This window comes from Drosophila takahashii, chromosome 3L, assembly GCF_030179915.1.
Source record: "Drosophila takahashii strain IR98-3 E-12201 chromosome 3L, DtakHiC1v2, whole genome shotgun sequence".
Classification (NCBI taxonomy): domain Eukaryota; kingdom Metazoa; phylum Arthropoda; class Insecta; order Diptera; family Drosophilidae; genus Drosophila; species Drosophila takahashii.
The window spans coordinates 20,555,418-20,575,574 of NC_091680.1; the positions used below are offsets into that span (position 1 = coordinate 20,555,418).

At 44.1% G+C, this 20,157-nt stretch overlaps 1 protein-coding gene and 1 long non-coding RNA gene across 2 annotated transcripts; both read left to right on the forward strand.

Annotated features, from left to right (window-relative positions):
• Positions 1–1,698: 1,698 nt before the first annotated feature.
• mirr (iroquois-class homeodomain protein mirror) lies at positions 1,699–18,037 on the forward strand. Its single transcript, XM_017148058.3, has 5 exons — positions 1,699–2,092; positions 4,294–4,797; positions 13,035–13,141; positions 14,994–15,292; positions 15,934–18,037. The coding sequence occupies exons 1-5, from the start codon at positions 2,051–2,053 to the stop codon at positions 16,917–16,919; spliced, it is 1,938 nt and encodes a 645-aa protein (XP_017003547.2). The 5' UTR covers positions 1,699–2,050; the 3' UTR covers positions 16,920–18,037.
• Positions 18,038–19,211: 1,174 nt separating this feature from the next.
• On the forward strand, positions 19,212–19,829 carry LOC138913068 (uncharacterized). The gene is made up of 3 exons (XR_011418642.1): positions 19,212–19,347; positions 19,418–19,532; positions 19,594–19,829. It is a non-coding gene; the product is annotated as an uncharacterized lncRNA (long non-coding RNA).
• The last annotated feature ends 328 nt before the right edge of the window (positions 19,830–20,157 follow it).

Sequence of the window (20,157 nt, forward strand, 5' to 3'; positions counted from 1 at the left end):
GTCACTCCTCTCGAGTGGCGTTTCAATTAATTAGAAAAAGTTAAAGAAACGCCACGGCAGGAGGCAAAACAAAAAGCAAATACCTACATAATAAAATGTAAGAGCGTATGTTGTAGCAGCCAAGGCAAAAGCAAAAGCAAAAGCAGCGACGGCAGCTGCGGTGTCGTTTTTGTTGGAGCAGCGCGAAAGATGCCACCAATCCAGCCAAAGAGCCAAAGCGGTCAAGAGGGGGGAGGGTTTCAAGGGGGGGTTTCCAAGAGGGGGATACGTCAACTGCGACTGCGGCAGAGGCGGATGATAAAACATTACCCATCGCGCTGGGTTGGCCCAACCTCTTCACGAGTCTCTCGTTCATGTTCATCAGGCTTTTCTTTTTTCATCAGCGGCGAAAAGCGAGAAGCGAGCGTAAACACTTTGCTTTCATACGTCGCGACGTTCGTGTTGTTGTGTTGTTTATGGCAACAACTACACGTAGCAACACCCACGGCAGCAGCAGCAGCAACTGAGGCAGCAGCAGCAGCGGCAACAGCAGCAACGGCAGCAGCAACAACATCAAGTAGCAGCGTTGCAACAGCAGCAGCAACAACAGCAGCAACAACAGCAGCAACATCATCGCCTACAACAACATCGCCTACAAATACATACATCGGCATTTACAACAACACGCAATAACAGCCATTTTTCTAGTTGTTAAGTTAATTTTTTCATGTTCTGCCGCTCGGTGTTGCTGCTGCTGCCACCGCTGCTGCTGCTGCTGCCGCCGCCTGCTGCTGCCGTCTCGCTTGCACGCGAGCAACACGACAGCCAACGCGAGCAACTTGCGATATTGCTGCTGCCGCTGCCGTTGAATGCGATTCGTGGCCAGCTATAGCCATCCCGCTCTCGCCGGCCGCAGCTGGCAGATACTTTATTTATGGTCACACAGGCGGTAGATACTTTTTTGCCCCCCGCCCCCCTCTTGTACTACGACTACCCAACCGGTCTCGCTCTGTCTCGCTCCCTCTGGCAAGGGGTTAGGCGGCGGTTAGGGGGGGGTTAAACCCAATACCGATTCTTACCACACACAGCCAGAGCGCCAGCCCACTTATAATGATAATCATTATTGCCGTTGTTGCCGTTCGTGTTGTCGTCGTCGTGCCGCCTCGTTTGCCACTTTTTTTTTTGTAGGTTTGCTCACTCACAGATACTTTTCGACACACAGATACTTCACCACTCTCGCAGAGAGCGCTCTTCGCTCCAATACCAAGGGAAAAACGAAGTAAAAATAAGGGGAGAAACCCGTTTTGGTCCGTTTTCAGTCCGCTTTGGCTCTCTCTCGCTCACAGTATCACACAGATACACAGATAAATCCAACGAGCTGCGTGTGTGGTGGTGCGTGGGCCTGTGTTGTTGTTGCTGTTGCTGCGCTGTTTTTCGATTGTCGGTTGTCGTGTAATTCCCATTTGTCGTACACTTTGTAGTTGCTCAAGAAACTCATGTTAGTCTACTTTTGACTGTTACGCAGATTGTTCGTATCGTTCGTGTCCGCCGCAGTGCTGCCAGTGTGAAAATAGTGCTCTCTGCTCCCGCCGCTCGCCGTCGTTCAGCGAGCTGGATTCGGAACTCGGTATTCAGAATCGGATTCAGATTCAGATACTCCACTACACTACGCTACACCACCGCCCCAGAGATTCAGTCCTCCTCCGGCTGGCTGATTGATTCTTAACCGGAACATAACCCCCCGTCGGATTTAACGGATTTACCAGCGCCTGGCAATCGAACTGTTTGGCCGGCTGACTCGAGTTGGCCAGCTCCTTTTAGCCGTCGGTGAATGGAAAAAGTGAAAAAGCAGTGAAATACAGAAGGAAAAAAAGAAAACAAAACAATACAGTTAACCGCAACTTACAAGCCGGATCTAGAAAAAAAAAATCTACGTTAAAAACTAGTTCGGATCAATCACAAATCACTCTCGGATTATACATACACACACACATTTCGGTTCAGTGCATCGGTGCATCGTAACTTTAAGATTTGCTTTATAGTTTTAGTTAAAAGCAAAAATTAATATTAAATGACAGTGCACAGTAATGAAACCGGTATCTGTTTAGTAATGGTGCGTATTTCAATTTGTTTTCCCTACTATTACTTGTAAGATGGCCCCTCTTTAGCTTGTCTGGCATTTGGAATAGCGGCAATTAGATTGCACTCGGGTGAAAAAAAAAACCCGTTTGTTGATCACAAAAATCCGCTTAAAGATCACAACACATGTAGTGGTGCACAAACAGTGGGATTACTCGTACATTTTGATTTGGCAAACGGAAGACATGGATTTAAAAATAAAACAGATCAAAATGTTCGGATCGAATGTTCTGCCAAATGTCCGTTGAAAATGTCAGGACCACAAGTGTGCTACATTAGCTGAACACACTCGAAAAACTGTCTGCCAATTCGGAAAATCTCTTTTATCTGTGTCTTTGGTTGTTAACCAAGCTGGCAAGGTCACAACATAGCACTCTCGGCCATATTTCCCCCTTCCTGGCCATAATAATCCCTGGTAATTCGATCCACTGGCAAATATGACCAGTTAATATTGCCTCTGTGCCCGGGCCCCCAAATGTAATCACTTACACTCGACACTCGAGCATATATACACACTCGATCGCAACTTGTGGCGCAACACGAAGGCTGAAACGAAATATCACAGAAATATTAAATGCTCTTTAAACAAACATGCCCAGTGACATGAATGGCTGTCATTCTATACCCCCCGAAAATGGCTACCCGAAAATATAATAATTTTCTTTGACCACTTCTGCTTATTGGAGTCCAGATAAATACACATTGCCTGCAGCTAGATAGTCGATAATCATCGGCGGCTGATTCAAAGAGCCAGTTGATAAGGAAGCGTATAGTGGATTCATCCATCCATCCAGCAAACACCGGGAATTAATTTTTAATCGCATAGGGCCACTTGAGTTGTCACTTGATGAAAGCACGAGACGCAACACCAACAGCAACAGCAACATCGAATCCCAACAGCAACACATTGCGGCGGTATCAATCACGACCGATACAACATGCAGCTCTGTGACCGCCGGCCTGCGATAAAAATCGTATCTTACGCCTCGGATCATTTGTAAAATGTTAAACGGGAAGAGCGGCCCCAAGAAGTGGAGAAGTTAACCGAAGAGGCAGCGATAAACAAACCTGAAACTTGTTTGTCCCCCCATGTCGCATGTGCGAATGTGTACGTTGCTCTTGTCCACTGTTGTTGCTGTTGCAGTTGACTAAAAGTGTTGACAAAAGTGCGCGATAGGCTTATGTGTGCGCACACATACTCTGTAGTATACTATATAGAGCCCCGATCCAGGCACTCATTGGACAACTTGCAATCAAATTGCTCTTAGGACGTTGCCGTTGCTGGTTGTCGATGTTGCTGGTTGTCGTTGCAGTTGTTGCTGTTGCCGCTGTCGTCGTTGGCAGCAATCGGCTGTGTAATTTAAATCAATGTTGTCAATCGAAAACATGATTTGTTGGTAATGGCGGCCCCACTTTGAAGATCGGCCAGGGAAAGGGGTTCGGTGTTTGGGTCCGGAAAGCGGAGCTGGGGGTAAAGTTTCGTTTTATTGACTGAAGACAGCGGTTCGGGATCCCTGCTCCGAGTTCTCAGTTCTGAGTTCTGAGTTGTGGCTGTGGGGATCTGAAGGGCCCGTGGACAGCCCACAACCCACTGAAGAGACGAGTGCTTATCGCGCTGATAAGGGGCAACGTTTTTAATTAAGTTTTAGTGCCAGCTGGTAGCAGGGCACAGTAGACCCATGCCGTCTATGGGGCTTTTTATCCAGCGCAGAAGCAGCGCTTTAATGGGCCGCCATAAACTTGAGAAATGGATTGGAAAAGACCAAAGTCGTATAATCGAATTTATGAAATAAATATCTGAGAAGGCAAACTTAGTGGAGGAACATCGTTTGAGATTAGTATTGTTAGTTGGCATTTATGTTACTTTTTTATTAATTCCTTAAGTATTCCTTGATATTAACACTAAAGGGTTTCTAACTATAATGAAATCAGATTCTTAATTATTTGTTACATGTATTTAAACTATCTTAATTTATTTAACAATGTTTTAAAAAAATCTATCCTTATAAAATACATTCCTTAGCTTAACTTACAATTTCTTGTTAAAACCTTTTTCTATTTGCCAAGGTTACCATCATCCTGCTTCAAAAATTAAAATATTAGTTTTATTTTTAGGGTTATTCTCAAATTAAAAAAAATTACTAACCATTTATCCCCTATCAATTTGCCTTGCAGAATGCCGTTTCAACTCACCTTGCCACCTCGTCGCCCAACACGCCTCCAACCAACGCTCCGCAGAGTCCGCCCTCGACGCTGCCCACGCTCGCCTGTCCCGCCGCCCAGCCGCTGAGTGCGCCCGGAATCTCCGGGCCAGGCCACAGTGGCATGGTGACCTCGACGGTGCCGCCGGGCGCCCGCTCCACCTCGCCGTGCGGTCCGTCCGCCGGCCTGCCCGCCCTCTCGCTGGTCGGAGGCCCGCCCCCGGGACCGCACTCCTCCGCCCCCGGAGGAGCCCCGGCGCCCGGAGGCGGCAATCCGCCCAACCGCTGCTGTGATACCGGCCGCACCATCTACACGGATCCGGTGAGCGGCCAGACGATCTGCTCCTGCCAGTACGACATGCTCAACTACCAGCGACTAGCCGCCGCCGGAGGAGTGCCGCTGGGCGTCTATCCGGAGGGCATGTCCGCCTACCTCTCTGGGATTGCGGCGGATCAGCCGCCGTTCTACGCCAATCCGGTAAGTGAACTCAGTCGTGAAATATTGAAGGAATTTGGGGAGACACACGTAGCTCTTACACTGGCAAAAGCCGCTATAGAAAAATCATTCCAAATGTTAAATCATTCTGTGTTAGAATTAGTTAATTTCAAAAATATTCTGCTATAGTTTTCGATACTTTATAAATTCAAGAAATAGAAAAATTCAGTTCCTAGAAAAAACCCACAATATAGAAAGAAATTTTTTTTAAGATTTGAAAATTTTAAGGAGTTACGATACACAGAGAAAATTATACGACGTGCCGTTTTATATTTTATATTTATATTATGTGCCGTTTTTTTGTAAAAACCTTTAAAAAGTAAAAAAAAAAGTTTTAAAAATCCAAAGTTAAACAAATATTTTACTTTACGTTTTACTTTTTAAAATGTTTCACTACTGATTTTGCAGCTAAAACTTTTGCTAATTTTCTCTGTGTATAGATAGAACATTTTGCCGACTTTTATAATTTTTTTTTTTAATATGATCTTAACAGCTTTTTCGGTTTTAGAACCATGTTGTTCGCTGTGCATAATAAAGCCTGTTCATAAGTCATATGGCCCGAACAATGGCGCAATAAATTTGTGAATTTGTCGACTCGAGGAGCGGGAGACCACCGTCGAAGTTGAAGTTGAAGTTGAAGTCGCGTCGTCATTTGATCGTGTACCGGTGTACACCGAGCACCGAACCCCGTCGTCTATGCTTCCGAACTTGTGCCATGGCTGGCCTACAGCAAAGCCTCACTTGGAACGATTTGTCAGGGGCCTGGGGGCCACGGGTCCCCGGTACTTAGGGCCTAAGCCTACGCCTGACCTTTCGTTCCCCCTGGTGATATTTCAAGCCACATTGTGCAGTTCTCACACTGCAGTTGCGAAATATGGCTGGCTTAACTCGATCTGGCAATTGAGTCGGGGCATCCCGATTCCGATCCCGAACCCGCTGCACTGTCCGAATTTATGGACAATGGACTGTGGCACGTCTTGGTCACCACATGTCCGGCGCTTCGCCGTCGGCCCTTTGTTCGCATTGCTTCTAATAGCATCATGTAATTTGCCTTTGTTTGCCAACAATTCTATTTGGACACAATGTTCTCGGGGACCACATGCGGAGCCCAAGGACTGGACACCCAGTTGCTTTGGTTTTGGTTTGGGTTTTTAGTTGGAATCGGAGAAACTGCATTTACCAGTCAATCGAACTAAACACAATGTATTTTGAGGAAATTTTAGGCGGAATGGGAGAGATGTAATTCAATGTGTATCTCATTTTTAATTGTCTGTAAAACTGTTAAAAGGAATGTAATTGAATGGGGCAAACAATTACGGCAAAAGGCCATTGATTAATGTGCGTTCCTTGTACTTGTTGAAGTTGTGGTGTTATTTGTCTTGGAGTAGTCTGTAAAATTAGAACAAATTAAATTAAATTTGAAGCCCTCTTCGACTTAACTTTTAAAGTCTGCAAACCGACACAGGTATTCACTTCAAATGAAATGCTCTAATTTGTCTCCGAATCGGTGGGCATTTCGGTTCTCCTTTGTCGAGGCCTCCTTCGCTAACAGCGCCCATTAAATATGATCCGATAAAATGTCGCATTCAAAAGTGAACACATAAATTTATTTGCTTACAAGCCAAAAAGAAAAAAGTCTTAAAAGCTGACGGCACTGGGGGCAAAAAGAAACAGAAGCAGAACTCGAAACGAGCTGACGACTGTGAAATTGAAACTGAGAGTTTAATGAATGGCCCGTTGAGTATTCAGAATGCCACTCACTGGCGGAGATGAAGTCGAATGTGAATATAGCTGGCTCTGCACAAGTAGTTGCTGTGACTAAACAATCGGCGGGTGGAATGAATATTTCTGCTGATCTCTGTGAACACTAATGTGTGATTTAATATTTAATCGCCGGCCGAGTGATTTAAGTGCAATCGCTGTCCACCATTGGTGTTTCGCCTAATCAAACACATGCTCGATTAAAAATTCAAAACGAAATTTGCATTTGAACTGGTTTACTTCGAGGGAATAATGTGATAAAATTAGAGAACCGGTAGCTGGCACTCTGTATAAATTTAGCCATTGTCCCCGCGAACAAATTATGAAAGTCACAGCGAAAAGCATCGATCAGTAATCTCCGATCGCGATATATATACATATATTCCATCCGCCCGCTGACACGGCAATTTAGTTGGATGTGATTGAAGTGTCATGTGGCCGGGGCACTTGAGATCACCGAGGATTTACACGGCCGTATTGATGGCAGCGTTTAAAAGGCAAAGCAGGTCGGGTCGTGGCATCTGCTAAATAAATCATCCGGGGTCGTAATTAGTCACTTCAGCCGCCGGCGCTAAACTGGAGCGATTTCTCTTTGCATGGCCGTAGATGATATACATGTAGATATATAGAAACAGCCTAGTTGTAAAAGTGTCTGCTCAATGCGGTGGATTCATTACTTTGACACGAGCTGTCAAGCGGCTGTCAGTTTGCCGCAGCGCGGGAATATATATCCCGCTCCCAAAAAAAAAAAGAAGAGAACTCCGACTCCGAATGTGACTCCGGTTGGAAGGTGGATGACGATGACGACTCCGGAGGATGGTGCACCGCTGTCATTTCAAATGGCTGGATACATTTGAAGAGCGCCGCCCGCTAACAAATAGGCCGAACCCAGGCCGCGCCCGGTGTTTTCCTTTTCCCTCCTTCGCTTTTCAGTTTTTCATCTAGTGTTTTTGGGGGCGTCGACGGCCGATGCCGCCTCGTACCTTATTAATAAATTTGTCAACACGCAAGTGACAGCCTGTCAGGCTGTCCGCCCTCCGCTCGTCCCCCTTCCATTGCGCTCCATTCATCCGTTTATCTGTTTATCCTTAAGTCCGAAATTGACTTCGACCCCGGCGCATATGTTGCATCCTGCACTCGCTGACACTCGGAGAAATTAATTTCGTTAATTTCCGAATGTCTGACTTAATTTAAAATGGGTCTTTTGTGTATTTCCTATATCTGGACTTGTTTCAATTTTTTTTCGAGGCACAGAAAACTGGAAGTTAATGGAATCAATTAAGTGTTTCTTTTTTAAGAAAACAAAAAGCGAGTAGCTATAATAGACAGTATCTCAAAAATTGTTCAGCTGTTCCTGTAGTTTAATTGGAATAAGTAGGAAATGGGAAATATATATATCATATTATAATCATTTTTATTAAACAATATTACGCTGCACTAAAAGTCATTTCAAATCTTAAAAGATTTATTTATAATCTAAAACCTCCTACTTATGCAAATCCAAAAGAAAACAAATTAAGCTAGGTCTAAAAACCGCATGTTTTCCTTTTGGCAAATTTTAAGTGCAGTCACATTCAAATTCTAATGAGTGGGCTCCCCAGCTACACTTAAACTTTCCCTACGCAGGGAATTTTCGCCGAGAGAGCCTGGAGCCTTCTTCAAACCGAATGCGAATACACAGGCCTCCCGAAAAGCGGGCGGGTGGGTGTTTTTAGACACTTGACGCCGGGCAAGTAGCCAAAATGGTATATTGACTTTTCCCCAGTTTAAGTGCCGCAACATCATCAACGACAACAATGCAAGCATGAAATTTCACACTCGACAACATAGTCGCACTGGGTTTTCACTCCAACAAAGGGCTGGCTGGGCTCAAATGTGCGGTATACGCTCATATCCTGTGGGAGCTACAAAAACTTTTGCCCCCGGCAAGTTTTCTACATTCTGCAAAATGTAGCAGAAAGCAACTACAAATCGGACCACCCACCCTCTCTCTTTTCTGGCACCGAACCCAGTCGAACTCCAGCCCTCTCCAGATATCACACTCTGGCATTATAGAGAAAACAACCCCGAGATACGGACAGCCTCCCGACTCCGAAGGCCCGATCCTGGAACATCCAGCTCCTTGGAACCTTGGCTACATGCACTGATTTGTCAACTTTTGAAAATGTCGAAGTGTTGTCGTGTTGTTTTGGGGGTTGCTTTTCTAATGGCAAGGTGACGGCCGGGGTGTACTTTTAATGGGGTGGGGTTGGAGCTTTTAGGAGGTTGTGTGCCAAAGTACTAAATACATTTACTGCTCGCACCAATCTCATTGTTGTTGCCGTAAGTGTTGTGGAAAGTTTTTGTGTTGCTGCCGTTGTTGTTTGGCTTTTTGGCAAAGTTGAAAATGTTCGTTAACAGTAAATTTTGCACTTTTATATGGGTGGGCAAAGGAAAAAGGAAGCACTGCGCCTTGGTATTTGTGTGTGTGAATGGCCGCCCTGCCTACAACAAACAAATTAGCAGTCATGGCAACGCATACGAACAACGTACAAACAAACAGGCAACACGACCAGCAACAAAGGCAACATCCAACACCAACAACAGCAACCTCAGTGGTACAACTTTATAAGCGAGTTGTGAAAAAAAGTGTCATCGGGAGTTGGGAGCTCCAGTTTTAAAAAGGGGGAAGAAAACAAGGGTGCACAGAAAAAAATTGTATTTAAAATAATAAAGAGAATTTGTTAATTATAAACAAATTAAAGTTCTCTTAATAAAATTAAATAAGATAAAATATTTATTTTCCAAAATTGTCCAGTCAAAATTAAAAATTTGTACAGTGTAGATTAGCTCTCCTAGGACAGAACGCATTCTTTGGCGCGACTCAAACTCCGCGCTGTCGTCAATTTCAATTTCAATTTCGATTCCGACTCCAATTCGGAATACGAATCCGATTGCGATTCAATTCCGATTCCGATTCCATTCATTCTTCGCTGTACAGGCGGGAATGCGGCGGGCAAACGTGCGTTTATTTTTAAATCGAAGCAGCAATTAATTAACTCGACCCGTCATTACGCGCATCGCTCAAATCGTGGCGCATCAGGGCGACAGACCACAGGAGCCGGAGGCCCCTCAGGACCCCCTTTTTTCGCCAAACCCCAACGAACCGAACCATATAATCCCATTGACGTTTGGCGTGAAGGGAACACAGTCGCAGAATTTCCTTGGTAATGAAGACAAAGTCCCATTTTAATTTGAATTATTTAATTTGCCCGCAGACAGAGGAGCTGGTATGGTTTATATGGGGACCAGAGATCTGGGAGCCGGCAAACCGCACTTCCCGATGCGTGAAACGACGCACTCCGGTTGTTAAGATCCAGCGGATCAGACATCTAACCACTTGAGGTCTTGCGGCCAACGGTGGTCACTCATTCATGTTCGTTTGGTGGGTGGGGTTGAGTGTTTCTCGAGCTTGTTCAACTCGTTTTCGGACTTTTACCCACTGTTTCCTTACCAAATATTAGCTTGGACTTCACGCAGATGATTAATGGGAAGTAGAAGAGGTGATAATGGGTCTTTGTGGGGTATCGGATTTCGATTTTTTACTAGCCAACCCCTTTAGACTTTTCTATAATGTATATATATTTCATTATTATTTATAATCCTTTCCTACAATATTAAACTCACCGCTATTGCTGCAGAAATATTTAAAGAAATCAATGGGCAAAGTTCGCTGATGGTGGTCACATTGGGGCATTTAATGCCCAACTACACACTTTACAAACCGCAGGAACAAGCTCTAGTGCCAAAACTACAAACATTTGGCAAATGCATAAACATCGTTGCGGAAGAACAAGCTATCGGCAATATGCGATCTGCGCTACAGCGCTTTTACAATTGCAGTTGTCGTCGCCAGTGGTAATGCAATATTTAACTCGAAAACGAGTTGCATCTGTGCGGTGGCTGTGGATGTTGCTGCTGCAGATGTTGCTGCTGCAACTGTTGCTGCTGCTGCTGCTGCTGCTACATCGCAGTATTGGTAATAATAAACGCAAACGCAAACATGTCGAATGTTGTTAATATTAACCACCGCCAGCGCAAAAATCTCGGCACGGGTGCGTTTTCACTAGAGAGCTTATAGCTCGGTAGCTACTGTTGCTCCTCGGAGATACTTTAGCTGGTAGCCAAGCGGCAACAATTTATTATATGCGCTTTGCCCGCATCGACATGGCCTACACGCACTCGCTGCCAAACACGCACGACACAGATTCGGATGCGAATTCGGGATCGGGATCGGGATCGGAATCGGGATCCCATACCATCCTCATCCCATCCCCGACTTTCGGGTATCCAGACCCACAATTCCCGTGATAGCCGGGCGTGATTATTGTAAAGGTTGTAAAACGCAAACCGGTTTCGGTCTCGCAACGAGCTTCCATTGAGAAATAGGAGCAGCCCGTGTAATTTAATATAGTCTGTCCCGAAAACGCTGTCCATGTTCGGCTAACAGACTTCTGCAAAGGCAAGGAGTCAGAGTCTCTCTTCCACTCGGAAAATAATATAAAATTTTATATTAACAAACTAAGAACTTAATAAAAAATATTTGCAAAATTTTCAAAAAACTTATTTAGAAACAAAATTATTTCGCATTTCAGGAAACAGTTTATTCCTCTAAACTTTAACAATGTAATAAAATGAATTTAGACGAAAAGTTCTTTAAAGCAAAGACGAATAGAAATTATATATGGTTTAATTCCAAACCAAATTGGAATTGGAAGAGTTTTTAGTGTGACCCCGGAAGAACCAATTATTCCAATCCTAAATCTTTAGAGATTGTTTCTGTTAGATATTCATCGTATTGGAAAACGCACTAACTGGAATTTTACGTTATGTGCATGCATCGATTAGAATGAAAGCTCTTAATAAAATAAGGCCATCACGTTTATAATTGGAATTAATGTGGATATACAAAATTTAAATTTCTGACAAATAAATGCACTATTTGATTAACTTTATAAAATGTACTTAACTTGTAAAATTAATGGCATTTGTCGAGTTTTTTTTTAATAACCTAATATCAGAGATATGATTAGTATTTCTCCGAGTGTCGGACCTGTCAAAGGGCCTTGGCCCTGAAGTTGGCCTGGCCCTCGAGATCTGTGGCTGTTGCTTTCGCTGTTTATCAGTCTATCGCCGCTGTACTCGCACTTACCACATGCTGGGCAGCCAGTCCCGAAACCTTTTGGCCAGATCCCAGACCCAGACCCCGAGAATAACTCCTACTCTTACTCCACCTCCTCCTCCGAGTCGATGGTCGATGGCCGGCGATAGCGATGTTGCAACAAACGGCAATGGCAACGGCAACATCGGTGCAACAGCAACATTTTCGTGTTGGCGACATAAAAATATTTCCGCTTTTACCGGCAGACAGACGCTCGTCGCGACACCGAGACAATAGATTTTGGGACCTGCATCCGATCGAGCATCGAGCATCCTGCACTCTCGTCCTGCGGTGCCATGTAGATCGGTATCGGGCTCGTTCTCATTGATTTCGCATCTTGTTTTCGTACCCCCGCTGTTTTTCGGCTGGCGACTATTTGCAACATGCCTGTCATAACTGCGGCGGCGATTTTCCGAATCCCATTTAGTGACGAATATGCGTCCGATTCGCAGCCATAAGTGGTATATAGTATATATTCTAGTGCTCCACAGCAGCTGCCTCTGTCACTCCACCATTATCGCCTTAACAGCTGGCAAATGTCGCAGCGAGTTGAGACAAGACGCCCAGAGATAATTGTCGTGTTAAACTTAATCAGCGCTCTATATTACACGCCTGTCCCACGCCTATCAGTGCCAAAGTCTGTGTTCCTAAATGTTTTCTCTGATTCCGATCGAGTGTCTAATGGCGAAATGTGCATGTACCAGTGGCGCGATTAAGGAGGCAATCTCTGACAACTCCAAACGCAGTGCAAACGCGAGCTATTTGCTCCTAAAGTCACTGCCAGAGTCACGACATGCCCACATGCTCGCCTGATGCTGTTCAGATTGATTCGGGCTTATCACCTCACTGTGCTGCACAGTGACACCAAAATGTAGTTTCTTATTTATATCAAATATTATAATTTTCTATGGAAAAAGTATTAAGTATTTAAATGGAAATGTACAAATTTCTAAAGCACTTTATTACATTTTTTAAATATGACAAACAATCATTTTTCTCATTAAACCCACACACTGTGCTCTGTCTTCGCTGATAAGGCCGACACATAACAAGCCATCCATTGACTCAAAAATAAACTCGAAGATGTCTTAATGATTTGTTAAACATGATTCTTAATAATTTTGGTTCAAGGTCTGGGCCCATTGCTCTCGGGTTCAAGCTAAAATCAGAAAATTCGTCTACAAAATTAGTCTAAAATTAAAAATAAAATACAAAAAAAACTAATGTGTGCGTTATCTGTGTTCTGTTTTATTTTCAGGCTGGCATCGATCTGAAGGAGAACCTGGTGGCCGGAGCATCGCCCTGGCCATATCCCTCGATGTATCACCCATACGACGCGGCCTTCGCCGGTTATCCGTTCAACAGGTGAGGATTAGTCATAGTTTGGCAGAAAGTGCGAGTACGACAGATACTTCCCCCCATTCCCATTCTTATTTCCAATCGATAAACCCCGATGGTGGTCCGCTGAAAGGCGTCGATCGGAACGTGAGTGGGATTGGGATTCGGATTGGGATTGGGCTGGGGATATTGAGGTGCTGCAGGTGCGTGCAGGTGCATTTAAATGCCGGCTCGGAAAAGTGCGTTCGAATAGTAAAAGTCTGGCATATTGGCACGCAGGCGCAGTGCAGGCATTCGGATTTCGAATTCCCATTTCCATTACCCCTCTCTCCCGCCACAAACAGGCAATTTATTCGCTTGTAATTGATCGTTTGCACGTCGGCGGGCTGCTTCCTCCAAAAGCAATACCAAAACCAAAACCGAAATCAGAAAACCACAAACACACTGCAGTGGCCAAAGCAAAGTGACATAAATTTCCAAACACAATTGCCGGTTAAACAATCGACAACATCCCGTCACGTCACCTCACGATCGGACAGGTACAATGCTGGGCCCATTGTTTCCCCTGTAATTGACACTCATAACAAAATTTGATAGTTGACTCATGCAGCTACTGTTGATGTCGATATCGATGCGTTGTTGTCTATCGACCATATACCATACACTATACACCCATCCATATTCGACATAAATCAATTTTGAGTTATTTCGCCGTGACGTGCTGGTAGTTGGCGAATTCGATTCAAAATTCAGGAGGAATACTCGCGGCCCCACCTTTAATTTTTTTTGTGTTTCATTTTTTTTGCAGCAGCATTACGATATTACGGAGCGTTGGGGGCGTTGTTGTCGTCACCAATCATTTACAGCGCTGATAGGAAAATTAAAAAAATGTATTCAGCTGTCAGGTGATCAAAGGCAGAGTGCCTGTCTGCGCAGGTGTTTCGCACTCGGCGACACTTTGCATTCAAACTTAAATTAATTAATGCAGCGGACGCAGCGTCGTTTCCATATAGCATCCAGTTGACATCGTTGTCATCCTCTCCTCTCCATTCGGATGGGATGGGATCGGATCGGATCGGGCAGCTGTCTGAGAACTACAAATGAGACAGCTACACATGTATGCGATGGCGATGTTTCTCCCCCGTCGGTGTTTTGCATTCCACGCACTGAGAAAAAAGATCTAAAATTATTTACGGATTAACAGGACACTAAAAAGGCCGACCAATGAAATAACCCACTTTATAATGAAATAGAAAGCCATTTTCAAGCTTAGAAACTACTCCTCTAAACTTTCTGAAAAACAAGTTGAGAATTATAACGCCATAATTGAAAGTTTAGATTATTTTTGTAGAATATTCACTTTATCCCCCAGTGTAGTTAAGCATTCTGGCATATATGTACGGTCTCGCAATGTATATATACCAATATACTAAAAACGTTCATGTTAACTGCCCACAAAAAGCGATAAAGGACAGTTGTCGTTCGCGAGGCATGCGGCTACATTCGACCATCGACCATCGATGGCACAGTGGGATGGGGAGCAATGTGTCAGACCGCAAACTGCACGGGCATAAATGTTCGGGCCCATGCAAATGCGTTTATGATGAACAAATTTAACGCAGAACAAAGCCGCCCGCCCACCGTCGCTTGACTGTTGGCCAGTTTAACAAATTGCAACAATTGTTCGGCCCGGCGCATATTTAAAGAACTCCAAACGACCTGGCAACAGCTGGGTCTGCATTCCATTCCGGCCTTAATCATCTGCTGGCAATTCGGGGAATGGTTCTTGGGTTGTTCCCTCTCGCCTTATCGCACAAATGATGTCCGCACCAGAGTTGAAAACCCCGTCTAACCTGGCATTTTCCCTCTTTCTTTTTAGCTACGGCATGGATTTGAACGGGGCCAGGAGGAAGAACGCCACCCGCGAGACCACCTCCACCCTGAAGGCCTGGCTGAACGAGCACAAGAAGAACCCCTATCCCACCAAGGGCGAGAAAATAATGCTGGCCATTATCACCAAGATGACGCTGACGCAGGTGTCCACGTGGTTCGCCAACGCGAGAAGAAGACTGAAAAAGGAGAACAAGATGACCTGGGAGCCCAGGAATCGCGTCGACGACGATGATGCCAATATCGACGATGACGACGATAAGAACACGGAGGATAACGATCTGTTAGGTAAGAGAAATCTCTATATCACAAATGGATTTTAAATAAACAATTTGAGGGTATAACTTAGAAGAACAAAGTTCTAAAAGTCCCAGAAACCGTAAGCTTTCTGACCAAAAATAAATTCCATTTAACATGTACAAAATTCTACCTCAAAATGTAAATTTTAAGAGAAAGTTTTAGTTTCCAGTTTTACAAAATGTATTTCCCTTGCAACCCTTTTCGATTTGAGATTTTTCTCTTCTTCCAAGAAATTTTCGATCCCATTTTATCCATGAGTCAATATATGGCCTATATGATACACATAAGTTCCTCTGGCACTAAAGAATTCGCGGTCTAATTTGGTTGAAGAATTAATATATGATTTTAAATGGTTAAAACTGAACTAACTAATGTTTTATCATGTGTGTAGAGTTCAGATAAATTCCTAGAAAATGTTTACGTCTGTATAAAAAATATATGTCTACTTGCATAACAATTTTAAAAATGTTTAGTCAAGTTAAGCCACTTTAGGGTTACGTTTTATAGACTAACTAAACGCCCTATAAAGTAGGCAATGGCATAACTATTTGATTAAAACTTCTGTTATCCTAATTATCTTATCTCGAATAAATTTTAATTGTTCTCCCTTCTCCTTTGACTCCTTGCAGACGCCAAGGACTCCGGCGTGGGCTCCACGGACGACAAGGACCGTTCCGGTCGCCTGGCCGACATGATGGCTGACCGCCCCGGCGAGAGCAACAACAGCGAGTGGTCCGAATCGCGACCGGGATCGCCCAATGGATCACCGGACCTCTACGACCGCCCAGGCAGCATGCCGCCGGGCGCCCACCCCCTCTTCCATCCCGCCGCCCTGCACCACCACTTCCGGCCGCCGGCGGGATCGCCACCCGATATCGCCGCCTACCACCACCACCAGCAGCAGCTGCTGCAGCAGCACCAGCAGGCGCAGCAGAACTCGCTGCAGACAGCGGTGGGTGGAACGGCGAAGCCGAGGATCTGGTCGCTGGCCGACATGGCCTCGAAGGACTCGAGCAAGGACTCGAGCTCCGGGCCCAAGGACAATCACCTGCCCGAGCTGCCGCCCGCGCATCCCGGCTTCTATGGCCACCCGGGCCAGCAGCCCTCGCCCGGCAAGATTCTATCGCCGCTGGCGGCCAGGATTCCCAACTATTCGCCCTACGTCCGACCCGATTTGTACCGAGGATTCTACGGCCCAGCTGCGGCGCACCTGAGCGCACCCACGCAGGAGTTCCTCGAGCATCAGCGCAGCTTTGGAGCCAGTTTGGCGGCCCACAATGGGCCACTGGGCATGAATCCACTGCTATGGAAGGCGGCTGTCTCGGGGGCGGCGGCCAATGGACCCCACTTTGCACCGCTTAGCCTCACGACCTCGGGCGGAAGCGGCGGTGGAGCCCACCAGGTGGCCCCGCCGCCCGTCGCCTCGCCCTCCGCCTCCAGCTCCTCCTCCTCGATGGGCTGCGATGTGGTCCACATACCCACGAGCAGCGGCCAGTCGGCCGCCCAGCACATGATGGGACCAATATCCAGCAACTCCACCGCCTCGTCATCCAGTTCGCACTCCGGAAAGATATCGCCCGGCGTGAATGTGACCTCGCTGAGTGCAAAGCCATGACATCCATCGGCGGCATCTCCGGATCCGGATCCCTCGACATCGGCCTCCCCCTCGGTTGCCTCGCCCATTTCCGCCTTCCGCTCGCTGATCGCCTTCCGGGAGCAGCAGAAGCTAACGCTCCTGCGGCCGTAGTCACTTCCAGTTTTCGAATCAAAATATCCGATTTCGATTTCGAGGCCCGGGCTTGAAAGGTATAATTACACTTTCGGACAATAATTTACAATGTGATTATTCGGTATTTTGATTAACGCCGCTTATACCAAATAGCAAGCAAACAGAACGAAAACGAAAAGAAAACCAGCTGAAATGCAGCGGTTCCTCTTTTGGCAAAGGGCCCTTCCAAAACAAAAAAAAAAAAAAATAAAATTCGACAAAAAAAGAAAAGAAACCGAACCGCTGCCCCAGACGTTGTGCAATTTTGTGGAGAAGATAATCCAAAAACCATTTGAAGATACGTTAATTTAATTACATACAACTTATGCAATCAGAGCTTATAGGATGTAAATTGGAAGATATATAGCAGGGCGACATCAATGAATACAACATACACATACCCGACCACTAACATATAACCGAGAGAAGGCAGATCCGAAAGACCCACTAAATTGTAGGAGCACAATTCCTGGCAGCTAGGTCCACTTCTATCACCTCAGTAGATTTCAATTATATCGTTTTTAGTTTTAAAGCCCCCGCGGGAGGACCCGAAACATATCAATCCAAGTCTGCTGAAAACCCCGATTGTAAACCCCCATCCCATTTCCTTTCCCAATTTCCTTTCCTATCGAACCGAGCCCAAACCCAAGCCAAATGTACACGAGCAATCATTGATTTAGCTGTTATTGTTTTTATCGTCTTAAGTTACCAATTTGTTCCTGTCGTTTATAAATATAATTTATTTTACTTCGTATGTACCATAATTTTCTACGTGTGTAATTATTTCCTAAACTAGAGATCCATGTATTGCTGTACTTTATGCACAAGTTGTAAGTATGTAAGCTCGCGTAATTGTAGCGCCCTAAGCGTAGTGTAAATTAGTAAAACTGTATATACTTATAATAAAAGAACGATAATGAGACACATTAAACAAAAGCCACAATTATTGGTATAAATAAACAAAATGGTACTTAATTTATTGGTTCGGGAATATTAATGCAGTGAGGGAGAGAACTTTCTAATATTTTTAAAGGTATTTAAAAGTAAATAAATAAAAGAAGTAATAAATACAAAAGTTATGCTTTCCGAATTTGCATATTTTTTTCAATCAAAACTATTACTACAATCCTACTTTTCTTTTAAAAATGTCTAGACTGAATTTAATGGGACAGCTTACCAGTGCTTTTCATTTTCTTTTTTCAATATCAAATAAATCCGAAATGAAAATAAACAAACCTAAACAAAAATTTGAAGTTTCCACTAAAAAATACTTTTGATGAGGTTTGTATTTGCGACCAATCCTCACAATAGCCATAAGTGAAAGAAAATACCTGTGAGCCCAACAAAAAAATAGAATTAAAAAAGTGCAAACAACAGCTATAACAATCAATCGAAAAATATAAAAGACAAGAACAAAGAGGTGTTAATAAATTGGAACACAAACGAGAACCGACGGTTCGTTTCATTTCCTTTCGCATATGCATAATACAGTCTTATTTTTATTGGTTAATCATAGACAGTCACATGTGGTGATTTAAGGGCCTGCGATGGTGTACGATAAACCGAAGACAAAAACAATATTTTGCTATAAACGTGTTTTCCTGTGTCGCTGACCGGAAACGCATTCGCCGACATAAACAGAACAAGAGCAAAGTGAGCAGAAAACTTATGAATGGAGCTAACAAAAGGCGGTATACGGACTGGAGTGACTGGAGTGAGCCAGGGGTTAATAAACCCTACAAGTTATTTATGGTCTTCCATTATCGACTATCGTAGCTCGATTTGCTCAGCCGTGGATAAGTGAGATTGGAGCTTTTAGAGATGTGGTATCCTTTTACTATCATAAAGGGATGAAATATGTTTAACTTTTTGCCTTACCTTTTATAAGTTCACTGGAAAATTCTATGACTATATAATTTTAGAATTATGTTCTTTTTACCAACTAAGTAATTTTTCGAATCGAATTTTCTATAAACATTTCTTAGTTTTCCAACTCAAATGGTTTGAACAAACGACCTGTTTTCAAGACATTCACAACATATTAATTTAGTTGTTAAACAAATATGAATCAAGCCCATTTATGAACACTGCATTCCTGTTTGGCTTGCCGTCGAAATGCCTTTTGGCTCCCCGCGAAGGCCGTTTTTATGGATCCGACTCAATACGAGTAGCGTAATCTGGGCTATTGAATAGAAAAAAACCAGTAGCACACAAAAGGCGGTACCCGAATTTTAAGCTGACATCGGTTTTTATGGAGTAGATTATTAATTCACGGGTACGGCTCTTTGTTGCATTATGGCATCGGACAAAAGCCTTACTCAAAAGTATCCAATCCGTATTGTCAGCGCCGTTAAAACTCAATCGTCATTGGAAATTGGAACGGATTTCGGTTGTCAGCTTAAATCAATCGTGTATCTTCTTATAGTTTCAGAGGCGGAATGATTTAATTATTGTAGAGCGGTGAGCATAATTTCCATTACAAAACAGAAAACTTTCTTCCCAACAAATTGTTTATTCTCAGCCAGCTTAGGGAAATTCCAATGTTATTGGTAGTGTCTCCATTTGGACCCCGCATCTCTCTAATCGGTTTACAGAGTCTACAGACTATATATACCCACGTTTTATTGAGAAACTGTCGACATTCGAAAAGTCACGGCCTTTATGCTTTGCCAGCTTAAGCGTGTTTTCTATTGTTTGCCTAAATTTGTTTAAACTTACACTGGTCATGGAAATTACGATAGTTCGGGGCAAGGAATGCTGATTTATTTAAATAGTATACGAAATATCTTGATATAGTACCTGAAAGTAATTATAATGTTTGGCTGGAGAAACTGCAGTTTATAAATATTATTTGCAGAACTTGGGAACTAAATTATAGGTGTCTTGTAGGTCTCACCTGAAACCATGATATTTTCCAAACCTGGCCGAAATCCACAATTATGCTAATTTCAGCAGACACACTTAACATAAGAACATGTGTTTCGAGCATTTAGCACATTGCCTTTTTACCTTTGCGTACTACCATGATATCTGGCCGGAGATTCTCGGCTTGATCCCAGAAAGACCTGAGCTGGCAAACAAATAA